The sequence below is a fragment of the Callionymus lyra genome, chromosome 19 (genome assembly GCF_982586985.1).
Source record: "Callionymus lyra chromosome 19, fCalLyr1.hap1.1, whole genome shotgun sequence".
Taxonomy (NCBI): domain Eukaryota; kingdom Metazoa; phylum Chordata; class Actinopteri; order Syngnathiformes; family Callionymidae; genus Callionymus; species Callionymus lyra.
The window spans coordinates 18,979,578-18,994,258 of record NC_141836.1 but is presented as its reverse complement, the minus strand read 5'-3'; the positions used below and the strand labels follow the sequence as shown (position 1 = coordinate 18,994,258).

Here is a 14,681-nt window from a genome sequence, read left to right as displayed (position 1 = left end):
TACTGTTTTGCATATTTCCAGCATGTGGCGTGTCCAGAGGGACGAGCGAAGGGCTCACACTGAGACATATTTACAATGTTTGGATTCCAATTTCTGCAGGATTTAAAAGAGATTAAGCCCCCCCCAGTGGAGCTACGAGAGCAGTCAGAGGCAACAGAAATGTGTGCAGATTATTGGACTTAACATATGCTTCCTGTCGAAAAACATTTCTACTTGCCTGACCAAACTTTTGATAAATGACCCCAAACTTGAAATTGTTGCTTATCACGTGTTCATCAAATGTGACGATAAGTCTTGACGCCTGTGAAATAAAGACATGTTAGATCACAGTCCCAGACATTTAGAAAGTGTTGACTAGTTACCTACTTTAGGATAAAGGACTGGGTAGAAGCGGTCTACGTTGACCTCCTCACAAACGAGCTGAAGTCCCAAAAAGCAGAGATGAGCTGAACGGTATTCACACTTGGTTAAGCTTTTTCCTACCTTGGCCATTTGGACCACATTAGGGAATTCTGTCAGACACGAAATGGGGATCACATCGTGGTAGGTTTTTAATTTTGTCCTGTGGAAGTTAAAAAAAAAAAAAGATGGAAAAGAGATTATCCGGTAAAAGCTGTTATCAAACTTCCTCCAACCGTGCACCCCCCGCCCCCTCCCTCACATCCACCCACTTGCTGGCCTAAATAGTCCATCTGTTCCTGCAATGTGGAAATGAAAGGGCCGTTGACACTCTCTTTAATTTCTCCACTCTTGTGACAACATAAGGTCGCGAAGTTAAATCCACAGTGAAGGCTTTAAAACACAAAACTATTTTTGTTTTCTGTATTTTTTTGTGGGTTATAATAATATTCTTTTATATGACTATTTGAAATAATTTTGTGATATTTGTTGTGTTTTTGTGAACATTTTCATATATACTTTTTAATGTTATGCTGTAGGTTTAAGTGCCTGCCCTTTGAACTGTCTTCAACTGGTTTGAGACATATCTAAATGGAAAATGCACCCAAAATTCAAATTTCATACTAATTTCTACTCACTCACTTCTACTCATGCCGACTAAAGGTTGGGGGAATTCATGCTTTTTTGGAATTACAGGCAGAAATGCATATGACGGTGTTGACCGGGGGCTCAGTTTTCTTTTTCCAAATAAAACCAATAAAAATCATCAAAATGCATCCATACTGCTCATTCCTCTTGTAATGAAGCCCCAACAAGAGAATTCGTCTGAGACACTGAGAGCTAACGCTACAAACAAGTGGAAAAAATAGACTTTTTTTTCAGAACAATTTCCCAGGTTTCCCAGGAACATTACAGGAACTTATGGATATATGTGTTTTTTGATGTGACTTTTAGACAAAGATAACTGAACCCGGTTCGTTCGCACGGTCTTTTCACGGCATGTACCCTCCTTAACAATTGATCGATTTGTGAGACCTGATGATTAAACAGCATTGTTCTCCTCCATGTATGCATGATGAGATTCACCTCAGCATGAGGCGGAGATGTTCCTGGTCCCCGATCACGTCGTACTTCAGCGAGAACACCAGCTGTCCGAGGGCTCCGTCCACTGAATAGTAATTAAAGTGCTCCTGAGGGGCACAGAGCAGAGACAAGAACCACAGTGTTAGACATCACCATCATACATCCTCTGTGATTGCTTCAGTCAAAAGTTTGTTTTTTGGGGGAATATCAGCGGTTACATGGCAGAGATGAATCTTTATATAGAAGATATGAAACGTGCTAGAGAGTGTGGGCTCTCAATGACTCTCTCAGCTAGGATCAATTTATAACAGTCATAAGAAGGAATGGAAATTAATAGTAACGCCTTTCCATTCTACTTTTTCCACACATTACACATTAGTTGTTATAGGCTGGAGGAACCTATCCCAGCTACTTGGGGTGAAAGGCAGTTGACACCATGAAGAGGTCACCAGAGCACATACAATGAGAAACAACCATTCATGCAAACACTTTGAGCTGAGGATCAATGAACCTCTGTATGTTTGTGGACAGAGGGAGGAAACCAACTATAGGAAAGAGAAATTTAGGATAAACATAAAAGACCTAAAGCTCACTTGTTTTAGTGTTGTTGGACAAATAAGCTTAAGAAGAAACAAAGATACAACCAAAAAGTATTTAGGTATTTATTTGAGTAAAGGTCTGATTACACTTAATTTGAGTTAAATTTAACTAGAAACAATTCTTATTACAAGATATAGAAATGCAAAAATAAGGCCTTAATTGCTTATAAACAGTAAAAATAAAATCTGCAAAAAGGGTTTTAAAAACATACAAGGGCATGATTATAGTTCTTAGAAACTTTGTACAAAATATGTTACTTATCTAATTTAAAAAAAAACAATTCGTAATATCTTCGAATAAAACCCCTTTCCAGGCCAGTCATGTGAATGTAGTTAATAATTAAGTAAAAAATAAAATCTATACTTGAAATAAGACATAAACACTTAAAGATAATAGATACAGATCTAATGACTCTTCACAAAGTCGTAACTATTTTAATTTGTTTTAAAACCAAAATATGTCACACATTAGCTTTAATAGCTGCTTAAGTCGACTGTATCCTGTCCTAACACCAGTGCTGTGTCTCAAATCGCATACTACTCTTAGTATACTAGAAGTTAGTATGCATCAGTTTAGTGTACGTACTAACTAGTACGCAAATCCTCCACAGAAAGTATGTCTCAAATCAAACTCTGCTGCTACACACTAACCGGAAATCACATGACAGCTTCTTCTTCTACTTCTATTTAACGATGTTTAAAACCAGCTGTTTTAACGCTATCGCCGACACCTGCTGGCAGCACGTTTTGCAAGTTTGGAAGAAGAAATAAAGAAAAAATAAGAGAATCTAAATATTTGTGAGATATTTAAGCTGGTATCAGCAGCGAAGACGTGTCATCCTTCTACTGCTGCTGAAAATGCACCTGTAAGTATATGCATATATATGCATTTATATATGACGTAACTTCCGTTTAAAACGTCACTAAGATGGAGGCTGTTTAGTATGGTTAGTGTCCATCGAACCATACTCAGTTTTGTGGGCATGTTAGTACGCCAATTTAGTGTGCATGGCGCACTAAATTTTGCATACTAAGAATTGAGACGCACTAACGCACTAAAAATACTAACTTTTAGTACGCTAGTATGCGATTTGAGACACAGCACAGGATCTATGAGGATTTCATTGTTCCTTAAGCTGCAGAGGATATAATGAGTGCTGCCATCTAAAGGCGGGAAGTTTAACTGCAACCAAAAAATTATCGAACAATTTCAATATTTGCATGAAATTGTATGTGAGAATAAATTATATTTTATTTTAATAAACACTTTATACAAATAAAAAATGAAAAAAAAGTAATATGATAAAAAATGAAAAAATGTGTTGTTATTGGAATTAAAGTCTCACCTTTCCCAGGAAGTGTTTCCTAAAAATCATAGCTGCTGTGTTACATTCCAGTTTGGTCCGAGTATTTGGGAACAGCTTTTGCAGCTGCTCAACGTCCACAGAGTCGCTCAGCTCATGGTTGGTTCCCTCGATCCAGAAGCCCCCAAATTGAGGCAGGAGGATGAGAGGAAAGGGGCTCCTTCTTCCCAAAACCTGTTCAAGGAAGTAAAACAAAGTAACTAAGGAGCTCCTGCATGGTGGAATATTCATAGAAACTCTGCAACCTTAGGAAACATTAAATAACACATCTGTACCTCGTGGACACTTGGGTATGGGATGTAGTCCTCCTCCGTCTGTAAATAAATAAATAGACAATGTTGCCTCATTAAATAATAACAGCAGTATATTCTCAGAGGAGGATGTCTTTGAGTCATCTCATAACAGTTACATAATCAGTTCAGCATTTCAAGAGGAATCATTTATTGATTCATCAAGCTGCAAAAATAATGTTTTCTCATCAAAAACAGATCCTGTTTTCATGTATGATCGTTGCACGATGAAGACATGAATGGTTTTCTAGCTCGACTTTAGACATTGTGAGCAAATCAGAGTTAGAACTGCAGCTCACCTTCAGTGGAGGAGGTAAAGTGCATCTCTGCTCGTCCATCCTTTTACCCTGAGAGGAAACCCGGTCGGATAAGGGAGAGAAAAAAAGGTTTTTGGTCAAGTTGAAATCAAAACAAATCTCACTGATTAGATCTATTGGGAATCACACTTTCTGCTAGCAATGTTCTCTCTGCACAAATACTCGTCATTAGAAGCTGACACAGTAGCTTTTGGGAAAATCTCAGCAGGAAGCCAGTCTAAGTCAGACAGGGACAGATGGAAACATGACATTCAGTTTATCAACATGTTTAGCGAGCAAATCCAGAAGGACAATGATACTAAAGAGCAGGCAAGTCCGTTAGAAAATGGTAGTCGCTCAAACCACAGGGATTAAAATAAATAAATATATTAGTGACACTGAAACATTGTACAGGCACGTGTACATTCATGTGCGAAACCAAGAGAGGAAATTAGCTGATGCAGGGATGCTATGATGCTAGACCACGGCACGCTTATGTTATATCAGCATAACAACTCAAAATGTTTATCTCTATCTGCCAGGCAGCATCATAATCTGATATGTATATATATATAAAACATGAATTATTAAAGCTTGTTAGAACACAGAAGAGAGCTTAAGGCAACATGATCGCTTGCTGCTCTTAGTCAGGCTGGAGACCAACAACTGTTGTCTGGGACCATCTGATCTCATCTTCAGTACAGTCTTGCTCAAGGGCCACACCTTATTTAAACTAGCTCATTAAAAAGGGCTTAGGTTTGGTGGATTCTACAAGTGGATGCTGCTTTTCAGTCTCTAAATACAAGGAATACCAAAATAAATTGACATAATTTAATCAGCTAATATTTTTTCTCACACATCTTTGCTCTCTCTCTGCGCTTGATGGATCTACTGACTCCATCAAGAAACATCTGAAGACATTTTTATTCATGCAGGCTTTTCCTTGATTTTCTGTTTGTCTCGGTGTTGTCTTGACCTTTTAAGTATATATTTTATTGAGTATTGTTTTGATTGTTTAAGCGCTTTGTGACCATGGTCTTGAAAAGCGCTTTACAAATATAAATTACAAACTTACTTACTTACTTTTTGCTCAAACATTTAATATCAAAATAAACATTTTCCTTTGAACATGAAGTGAATATATATTGACTCCAGTTTCAAATTCTCAAAAAAGACAGATTGTCGCTTTGTTTATGGATTGACTTTCCTGTCTTTAAGAAAGAGCTTTAAACTGGTGGTCAAGAATGTATCAGTGAAGAAGTTGAAGGATTACAAACATACACACTGACTAGGTTAGTTGGTTGGTGAGTAGCACTTAAGAAGTAAAAACAACAAACAGGGACCGGTGTTATTTTTGCCTTACCTGCATTTTTTCAATCATTGCAAATAACTCTGAGGTCTGTAGAGAGATAAGTGACAGGTTTTGAGTTTTACCTGAGAAAATATCAAATTCTCATGGTTTTGAGCGGCAATATTCATCCTGTGCTCGTCAAAACTTCTGTGATGGAACTGTAATAGTGACGCCACATCCAGTTCAGTCCAGATCAAAACACTAACTTCTACATACCACTGAATTGATCTCAACCATTCGCTCCATCTCTGGGCCAATCCCTGCTTAACTGTCATTCTTAAAAGATTCTGAAAATTGAAGTTGCTATTCAACTAAAGAGTGACAAATAATATTGAATAATTTGTGTGTACAAAGATTCTAATTGTAAACTATGTTTCCCTTTTTTAATGTGTAGCCACTAGCCAGTGTAGTCTTTTCATGAACTTGACAACAATAATCAATATGATAATTAAAGATACAACAGAACAATCTGCACAACAGTGTTTTCAATCGGGAGCCGTTTCTCTGCAACAAGATGATTCCATAAAATTTTCAGTCAAGTTTACAGGTTTTTAAAATGTATATTTTTGTAAACCTGACCAAGAAAAGCGAGTAAAGAGTCAAAAGCTATTTGGAGAAGAGAAATCATCTGTATTGACCAATTAAAACCAAACAATAAAACTTGAGAAAAATATTTACATGAAAAGCAATGTCCTAAAGTAACCTTACTATTTGTAACATACAGGAAACGTCTCGTAGCCAACAAACACGATTCGTCATTTACCCTGAATTGTCCGCCACCTGTCACCTGCCAGCAAAACACCATTTGTAACCAGGTTTCACCTACCAAGAGATTTTTACAGCTCAACACTCCAGATCGGACCATTTAATCACTCAAACTGCCGCAGTGAAAGCAGAATCCAGCCGGCGAGTGTGTGCATGAGTCAAGAGAAAGGTGGTAGTATGGCCTGACATAAACACTTTGTGTTCAGATCATTTGTGTCCTGAGCTCTCAGGGTAACTGAAGTCCTCCACCATGTGCAAACAAGCACCAGCCACAAACCCTGAAAGTAAATAAACCCGAGTCAGAGATTAGCATGAAGCTGCTCAAGTGTTGGGTTACACATTGTTAGACACTGCACAGAAACTGCCCCGGCCACTTTAATTACACCTAAATCAACACTTTTATTCAGCACTTAGCCTACTTCCCTGCCCAGAAAACGTCAGTTTCACCATGGCTACTCTCTTCGCCTCTACTAGGGTTGCTGCTGACAAAACAGGAAAAAAAAGAATCTTTGCCAAGACAAAATGGACGACCAATTTAGTTTATCGTTAATTCAAATGATGCTTTAAGAAGGTAGACAGCAAGTACTAGCCAGCAGGACACAGAGGAAGACGGTTCCTCACTCACACAGACACCAAGCCGCCTTAAAGGGAAACTAATGTGTTGATCTTGGACCTCTATTGTATTCATCAATATGTGTCTGTTTGTAAACACTCTTTTAAATTGACATTAGAAAATGTGCTTAAGGCCCGCCCACTGAAAATGTGTGGTCTTCCTGGAGCTTTAATCTTGTTGACCATAACCACCATGAGTGGTCCAGCATCTAGGTATGTCACATGTTGTCATTCATCCCGAAATTCTCCACCTCAAAGGGACTGTGTATAAAGAAAGAAGCAGTGTTGCAGGAGTAAAGCCCATGATTTCGTCATCACAGGCTTCACTCTTCAGGTTTCAGACGGGGAAGAACTTTATAAAGTAATAAGTTCTGAACATGATCATGATGAAGGACTTCCTGCATCTTGGAGAGGAAGACTTTAACATTTGAAACTTTTCAAATAAAGAGTGGCAAATAATATTGACATATGTACTGTGTGTGTACAAAGCTTCTGATTTCAAACTATGTTTCCATTTTTTATGTGTAGCCACTAGCCAGTGTAGTCTTTCTATTAACTTGACAACAATAAACAATATGATAATTATAGATAAAACCGGACAATCTGCACAACAGTGTTTTAAATCAAGAGACATTAGTTGCCCTTTAAGGACTTCCAACAAAGACAGAACCAAATGTGCGAGAAATACGGTATGTCAGCGGCTTAACACATGTCAAAGTAAGAGAAAATTAGAAGTGCCCTGAAACCAAACTGACATATAAAGTCTTAAATAAATCATCCCCACGACAGGTTTAAATAAAACTTGCTGCTGCAGAGAGATAACAAGGCTCCCACTGTGACACCTGAGGAAAAGCTGCTTCCTTCCCGACCGTCAACTGACAAAAGTGTCGTATCAGACAGCCTCCCTTGGATCATCAGCAGGGTAGAGTCTTGACCAAAGACAAACTTTGAATAAAAAGCCTTCTGCTGTGAAGTCATGTAGGTTCAAACCACATGTCATTGATTCTCTGATTCTCAGTTAAACACTGTTTTAATTAAACAATATGAATTGTTTTCAATATGTGTGGATGAAATGAGCATCCTACTTTAACAAGCATCCAGTGAGTGCACTGACAGCAAGTCAGGCTATTACAATAATGCTGTTAGCATCGGGGGCTTTCATTAGCCGGGCTAATAGGATTGTCATTACGACGAGAGGCAAATGCACAAGACTTTCTCATGCCCCCCAGAGGTGAGGCTGCGACCGCGACTGCAAGTGCAGCTCATTAATGTTCTTCTGTGCTGCGTGACTCCTCAGATGAATCTCACATATTCCCCTCCACTCGTGCAGACGACACGTGGACAGCTTGGAACGGTTGTATTCTGGACAGAGACCGGGAAATTTGGTCAATAAAAGCTGCAGAGTGGATCTAATCAGCAGATCTGGTGTGGTTAATTGCAGATTGACCCGGTTGTCAGGGTGGACGCTATTCCTGAGGTCTGTGGCCATCAAATGATCATAGAAACAGCAAGAGATGAAGGAAAAACAGGAGATTTTGCAGTTTCCAAGAGATCTAAAATGTACATGAAAACAACTAGGTATGTGAATTTGCAGGAATTGGATGATATGATACGTATCACGATACAGACGCAATGATACAAAATATTGCTATGTGTTTGGATACTGTAGGAACAAGGATATAGTTCTAGTATTACGCCAGAACAGGACTCTGGTGTTTCAGCACTGACAGATAACATGACTCTTGGCAAAGTCATAAGTGCTTTCACATCTTATGAATCCAAATTAGGTCCAAACAACTTTGAGTGTCAACTGTATCCCCTTGTCCTCAGTCATCGCAAGGATCTCGCATGATTTTATTGTTTCTTTTGCGGCAGAGGATTTCATTTTCTTCGGCCTTCTAGCGACCAAAAGTGTGATTGCAACAACAAAAATGTACAAATGCTGTGAATATTTGCATATTAATTAGAAATAAAAATTGAATATTTTTATTTTATACACACTTAATGTAGTAATAAAAACAATTGAAGATGATAAACGATAAAATATGATTTGAAAGCCAAAAAATGTTATTTATTAATTTACTAAAAATCGGTACATTATGTTTAAAAACAATATTGCAATATATATATCGGTGCATCAATATTTTCTCACACCCCCTAATAATAACATTCCTGACCATCGTTCAAACATACCTATCCACATATAAAACATTACTAAAGGTTCCATATTCCTTAACTTATCTTGATGAGAGTCATGAAGGTACAGATGGTGTGAGCGAACACAGAGAGCCAAGATCCAAACAACACAATCCAAACCCCCCCCTGATCTTGTCTGTTCGGCTCAAGTCAGACTGCTGAGAGTAAAAGCCACTTTATGAAACCAATCCCACATGAGCCAGATTGTCTCTACTTTTAATCACTCGGCTCCATTCACTTTCTAGAGTCCCAGAATATCCCTGGCAGGTTTTAAAACCCCTTTTGCCCGGGATCAGATGAAGCAGGAAGGATAACAAAGCGATCTTGGATTTATTCAATGATTCCTCCTAAATTCTTCTCCATCTCGGCCATTTCAGCACTTTATATGGTTCTTTTGGAAGAATCATATAAAACATAATTTAAGCATTATTTTTTAATGGGTGTTTTATAACGGATAACAGATGTAATGTTAATAAAAATGAATTTTTATTTAGGTTGAACTAAGTAAGACACTCCTTTGCATCATAAGTACAAATATAAAAGGAAGCAATTGCAAATCATGTGAATTAAATCAAATCTGATCTTTATTATTAAATGTAATTTAGTGAGCCTAAACAACCTGTGATTGATGTCAAAACCTACAGAACTAAAAACTGAATTAAAAAATGTGACGTAACATTTATTTTACTGAATACTCCTGACCTGTCAAAATCCCTCAAATATTTTCATCACATTGGATGTTTTGTGATATATTTTTTTCTCGTTGCATTTGTTGGATTGACAGATTGATTTGTATTTTAATTGATAGTATAAGGTAATAGCAGAGAGCTAACTCCAGCTCATAACAAAAGACACTCTGTCCATCTTTCATTGAAATGCCCTCTAATTGCATCAATGTTTCAGATTAGTTATGGATGTCTAAGAACTCTGCTTGCGAGTAAACTGCCTCTGAAGCAGCAACACTAAAACAATCTACATTTTAATGCATTTTAAAATGTTTGGATGGATTTTTTTTCTACTAGTATTGAATTATTTTGAGGTCGCCCTCTTAAATTTGTCACATGTGGTCTATATGCTAGAGATCTGTAACTCAACCGAGAAATGCTTCTCATAAGGAAAACAACAACTGGGAAATAAACAAATGAAGTCATTTAATTATCAAATGACAGGGAACTCTGGGTAAAAAAAAGTCATACAGAAGAAGACGAGGCTTAAAGAGGATTATTCCGGGAGATGAAGAGAGATCAGATGGTATCAGCTGTTGTGTGTAGCAGAGCGCCGGACAAAGAAAGAAAGGTCACACAAGGGTCCATGTGATAAGGTCAGGGGTCGGACTGAGTGTCCTCCTACCTTGAGGGTTTGTGCAGTCGGGTACTGTAGCGTGGGTTGAAACAGCTGGGGCTCTAGTGTCCCTGAGATTTTGGACTCACTCCCATCCTGCTTCCTAAGATGATACAGAGGGAAATGATCGGTCAGAAAAGGGCACAGTAAGCAAAAGGACAAAAAAAAGGCGACCTCTGAGGGAGTGAGCAGTTTCATGAGATAGAAACGTGAACATTGAATTCATGTTTTCTTTTTACTCACTCATCTATGCAATAAGTAAGTGTGCTTGTGCGATGTCTGACTATAATACATCTACCTCTTCAGTTTCACTTAAAACCAGGACTGCAGAAAAAAATCAATAATATTGCACAGAGCAGGCTGTCAATGTGGTTTAGTGAGACAATAAAATGCTTTTCACATTAGACACACACACTGACACACAACTGGGCATTCTTTTCTTCAAATTCAAATGAACCCGTCTCATTCTCTCAGCTGTTTTTGAGTAGAAACAATATAGTTACTATCATTTTCTCATACTTCTCCAACCTGTAGCTTTTTCTTCGTGAGACAATGCTCAATTCTTAATTTGTGACTGGCTTCTCCAGATTGTTTGTCCAACAAGCTCCTAAAGTCTAAGTAATTCAACTTTCTTACAAGTTTATGTAAATAGGACTAGCAAGTTTCCTTTGACTATGTAATCACACTCACGAAAAGTGACTTTATATGCACACCAAACACACTCTTTAAATACACCCTGATTTAAAAAATAATAATTTCAGTTTGCTGTAACAATAGAAGTGTATCAGTTACTTCAAGAAAAGTGACACATGCATTCACATGTTCTTCACATTGACAACTGGACAACAAATGAGGTAGATGAAGAAAAGGCACAAAGCAATGGCCATGATGAAATATGCAGTACGCTGTAGCGGAACTATAGTGCGATCATGCATGAGGACTGTTCAAGTTAAAAGTGCCAGCAGAGAACCCACGATGTGTGGACTGACCGCTGAAAATAGGACAAGCTGCTTCTCTGGGAACAAAACATACTGTGATTTAAAAAATAATAATTTGGTTGAAAAGAGAATTGCTGCATTTTCTGAATGGAAATGATGCATTCGTTTCAGCAGTCTTTTGTAAACATTAATGAGGAGAGGTGAACTTGGGAACTGCTGAATAGACCCCATAAAAAGAAAAAACAAGTAATTTATTCAAGCACTACATTTTTATATCTTTCCATCTTTATCACAACATCAGAACATTGGATTATGATTTGAACTGATGCCCCCTTAAAATGCACATCAAGCATTATTACCTTTGCCAAGGAGGTCATGTTATTGGCTTGTCCTGTCTAAGCAAAATATCCCCAAAATCACAAACAGATTCCCAAAAAACTTTCATCAAACAAGAGCAGAAATTACAAAACAGAATTGTTACTAAGCTATCAAGGGAATTACTACATGATCATACTTTAACCAGATAAGGGCCCTCAAGGTCTAGTCAAAAGGAAACCCAAATTAATATCATTTTTAGATGATTTCGATACAGGGATATTGTATCGATATTCGGCAGCACTGTATTTTTACCATAGTTATTTTCTGATTAAGTTCGTGTAAAATTAAACATATCTTTAATTACAATTAACATGCATATATTTACAGCTTTTGTTCATTTTTGTGTTCCAATTAAACTTCCGGCTGCTAGATGGCAGCAGCCTTTACGTTCTCCACAGCAAAAGGAACAAAAATCCCAAAGAGGGCTGAGGACGAGAGGATTCAGTCGACTCCAGCAACTTCTAAAGTTGATGTTTGGACATATTTTGGTTTCAAAACAAATAAACGCAGTCAGGTCAAGAGTCATGTAGTCCTTAATTCTGCAACACTAGAGTCAAGTAGTCATAATACAAATATATTCTTGTTCCAACAACAACAATAGACAATACACATCACTACTTCCTACAGATAAACTTTGATTGATGACTGAACTTAAAATTAACTAAAAGTACAACACTGAAAACACTCTAGCTGGGATGATCCACATCAGAAAGCCTTGCTGCAGTGAAATGGTCCGGCGTCAAACACCAGCATGTGGTGCATCACAAATTACATGCTTCTCTCAACACACCTGCTCTTCTGTGCGGCGTCAACACATAAGTCCTCCCGTGGATCAGTGTGCAGTTAAAAAGCCACGACACCGACAAGACGAGATGAAATGACACCTCACGGCCACGAGAGGGAGGACGTGAGAAGGAGTCCCGGCGAGCGAGAGGAGCTGATCTGCGTGAACTTACGTCGGCAGCAGCAGCTCCTTCGGGAAGCTTAGTCCAGAAGTGGGACAGATGAGTCACCGTCTGCTCGTCTTCCTGGTTGTTCTTTCTCACTCCCGCTCTCCTCTGGATCTGGTCAGTTGCTGCCGCACATCACTTGTTCATCTGATTGCATCACTCCGAGCTCCTCAGACTGTCGCATCCTCCTAGTAAAACCTCCTCTCTGCCTCTCCAAGTCTCCTCCCTCGCTCTCTCCCCTCCCACTCCGGCATCAACACTCAGAAGTTATCACCCTCTTTGTCTCGCTCTCCTACATGATCCGGCAAAACCACAGCTCTTCCCCCAAACGTGGGAAACCTCCCTCAGTGTCCTGTATTGAGGAAATCACAGGTTGATGAGGATAACGGGGGGTTTGCCTGTAGTCACCCCCATTACGATCGGACTGTTGCCGTGGCAACAACAACATCAGACACTATGAACCACGCACTCTTGTGAATCATTCATCAGTGCGTTATTTCTACGACCATGTCCTACATTCGTCGACTGTTGTCTCTTCTCTCAATGACAGAGAAACAGAATGAGATTTTTTAATTCCTCTGATGACGTTCATGGAATCCACACTGAGCATGTGCAGCAGCGCCACCACTTTTAGCCTCACCATCCCTCATTAGATGTCATGTTTCTATAAAGACTCTCCATGAAATCATGGGTCGTGAATGTGTCCCACAATATTGAAGCCATTACAGCAGTGTGCTAAAAATCATGTTAATAATCTGCTTTCAAAAGCTTAAAAAGGGAAGGAATGCTCACTATGGTTCAAATGATGTTTAATTCGACACATTATAAAACCAGACAGATTACATTGAGTCTCTTAAACTCACATTAATGCAGCTTTTCTGTTACTTTTCAAAGCTGCACGATTAAAAAAAACAACAAGTTAATAGCAGAATATCATCAGCATACAAATAAACAGCGTTAAGAATGATGACACTTGAATGAATAACATCCTTTCTACGCTCAGACTAGGATTAATCCTTTCTGATCGCTGCCCTGCAGGGATTCCCATCCATTAGCTTGGTGAAATGGCCTGAGGACCCCCCCCTCATCATCCCACTCCCTCTTTATTTGACCAGAATGGCTGAAACTGCTCACCACGATTTCACGGTCCCACCATCATCAAACACATGACGATGTTCTGTTAAAAAAATAAAATCGATAAATCCCTCTATCAGTTAGATAATCATTGATTTGGAGCCACAGGCTCATTCACTGTTCGAGCCAGTGAGATCCCTCTAAATCTCCGAGGATTACGGTGACCCAAATAAAGAGTCAGGCAACTGTGCACGCTCTATTGGTTTCATCCTTGCTTGGAACTACACAACTCTCTTACTTTTATAGAGCTCAACATAAATAATGGGCTCAGCGTGAGGATGTGCCCGCGACCCTCTCCTCCTATGACCCTCGGAGGCAGCTAAAGGTTTATAACGGCAGACACATGTCACAAGTGTTCAGCGCAAGTCGTGATTATCGTCCTTTTAAATTGAAGCGCAAAATATACAAAGATTTTCAATCAATGAGCATTAAAAAAAAAGCAAATCAAGAAACAAATTTAGCATTGAAACACATAATTCAAGTATAAATAGTTGATAAAAAATCATTTTCTTGCCTAAAATAATGGTTTATTCTGCTTACACCAACTGACTAGTTTTCTGGTCAATAATGTGGAAGGTGTTGCTTGTTTATTAGGAATTTTCTTATTTACAGACAAGCTTGAGAGCTAGCTTTTAAATGCAAAAATAAAACAGAAAAGCAAACCTTTCTTTGTGTGTGTTTTTATATTATAGTGTTGTGGTTTATTTGCATAAGGAAAGCTCTTTGTCCTGTAAATAAAATAATGATTACTATATAGTGTAATCCTCGGTTACTACAGGAAGGAAGCTTTGAAATCTTCAGAGACGTCCATTTATGTACAGAGGACCATCAAGTCAATTCTAAACAAATTTTAGTTCAATCAGGCCAGAGGTTTGTTTGCAAGGCAAAGCAGGAGAACATGCTGCTTCCTCACTTTTAAAAGGAAACCTTTACACCCCCATGACTGCTGCTACACACTGGGAGCCCATTGTGACTGATAATTGCT

The 14,681-nt window shown here is 38.6% G+C and overlaps 1 protein-coding gene across 4 annotated transcripts in view; it reads right to left on the bottom strand.

Moving 5' to 3' along the window:
- Positions 1-14,681, bottom strand: part of LOC148059841 (rap1 GTPase-activating protein 1-like) — a 34,245-nt gene that overhangs the window by 8,563 nt on the left and 11,001 nt on the right. For all 4 annotated transcript variants that reach the window (XM_087780811.1, XM_087780812.1, XM_087780813.1 and 1 more), the window contains exons 3-11: positions 10,306-10,399; positions 5,395-5,430; positions 4,035-4,082; positions 3,721-3,759; positions 3,428-3,619; positions 1,486-1,589; positions 484-562; positions 367-420; positions 218-301 (exon numbers count right to left, since the gene is read on the bottom strand). In XM_087780811.1, coding sequence (XP_087636937.1) covers positions 218-301; positions 367-420; positions 484-562; positions 1,486-1,589; positions 3,428-3,619; positions 3,721-3,759; positions 4,035-4,082; positions 5,395-5,430; positions 10,306-10,399 — 730 coding nt within the window. The remainder of the gene's footprint in view (positions 1-217; positions 302-366; positions 421-483; positions 563-1,485; positions 1,590-3,427; positions 3,620-3,720; positions 3,760-4,034; positions 4,083-5,394; positions 5,431-10,305; positions 10,400-14,681) is intronic.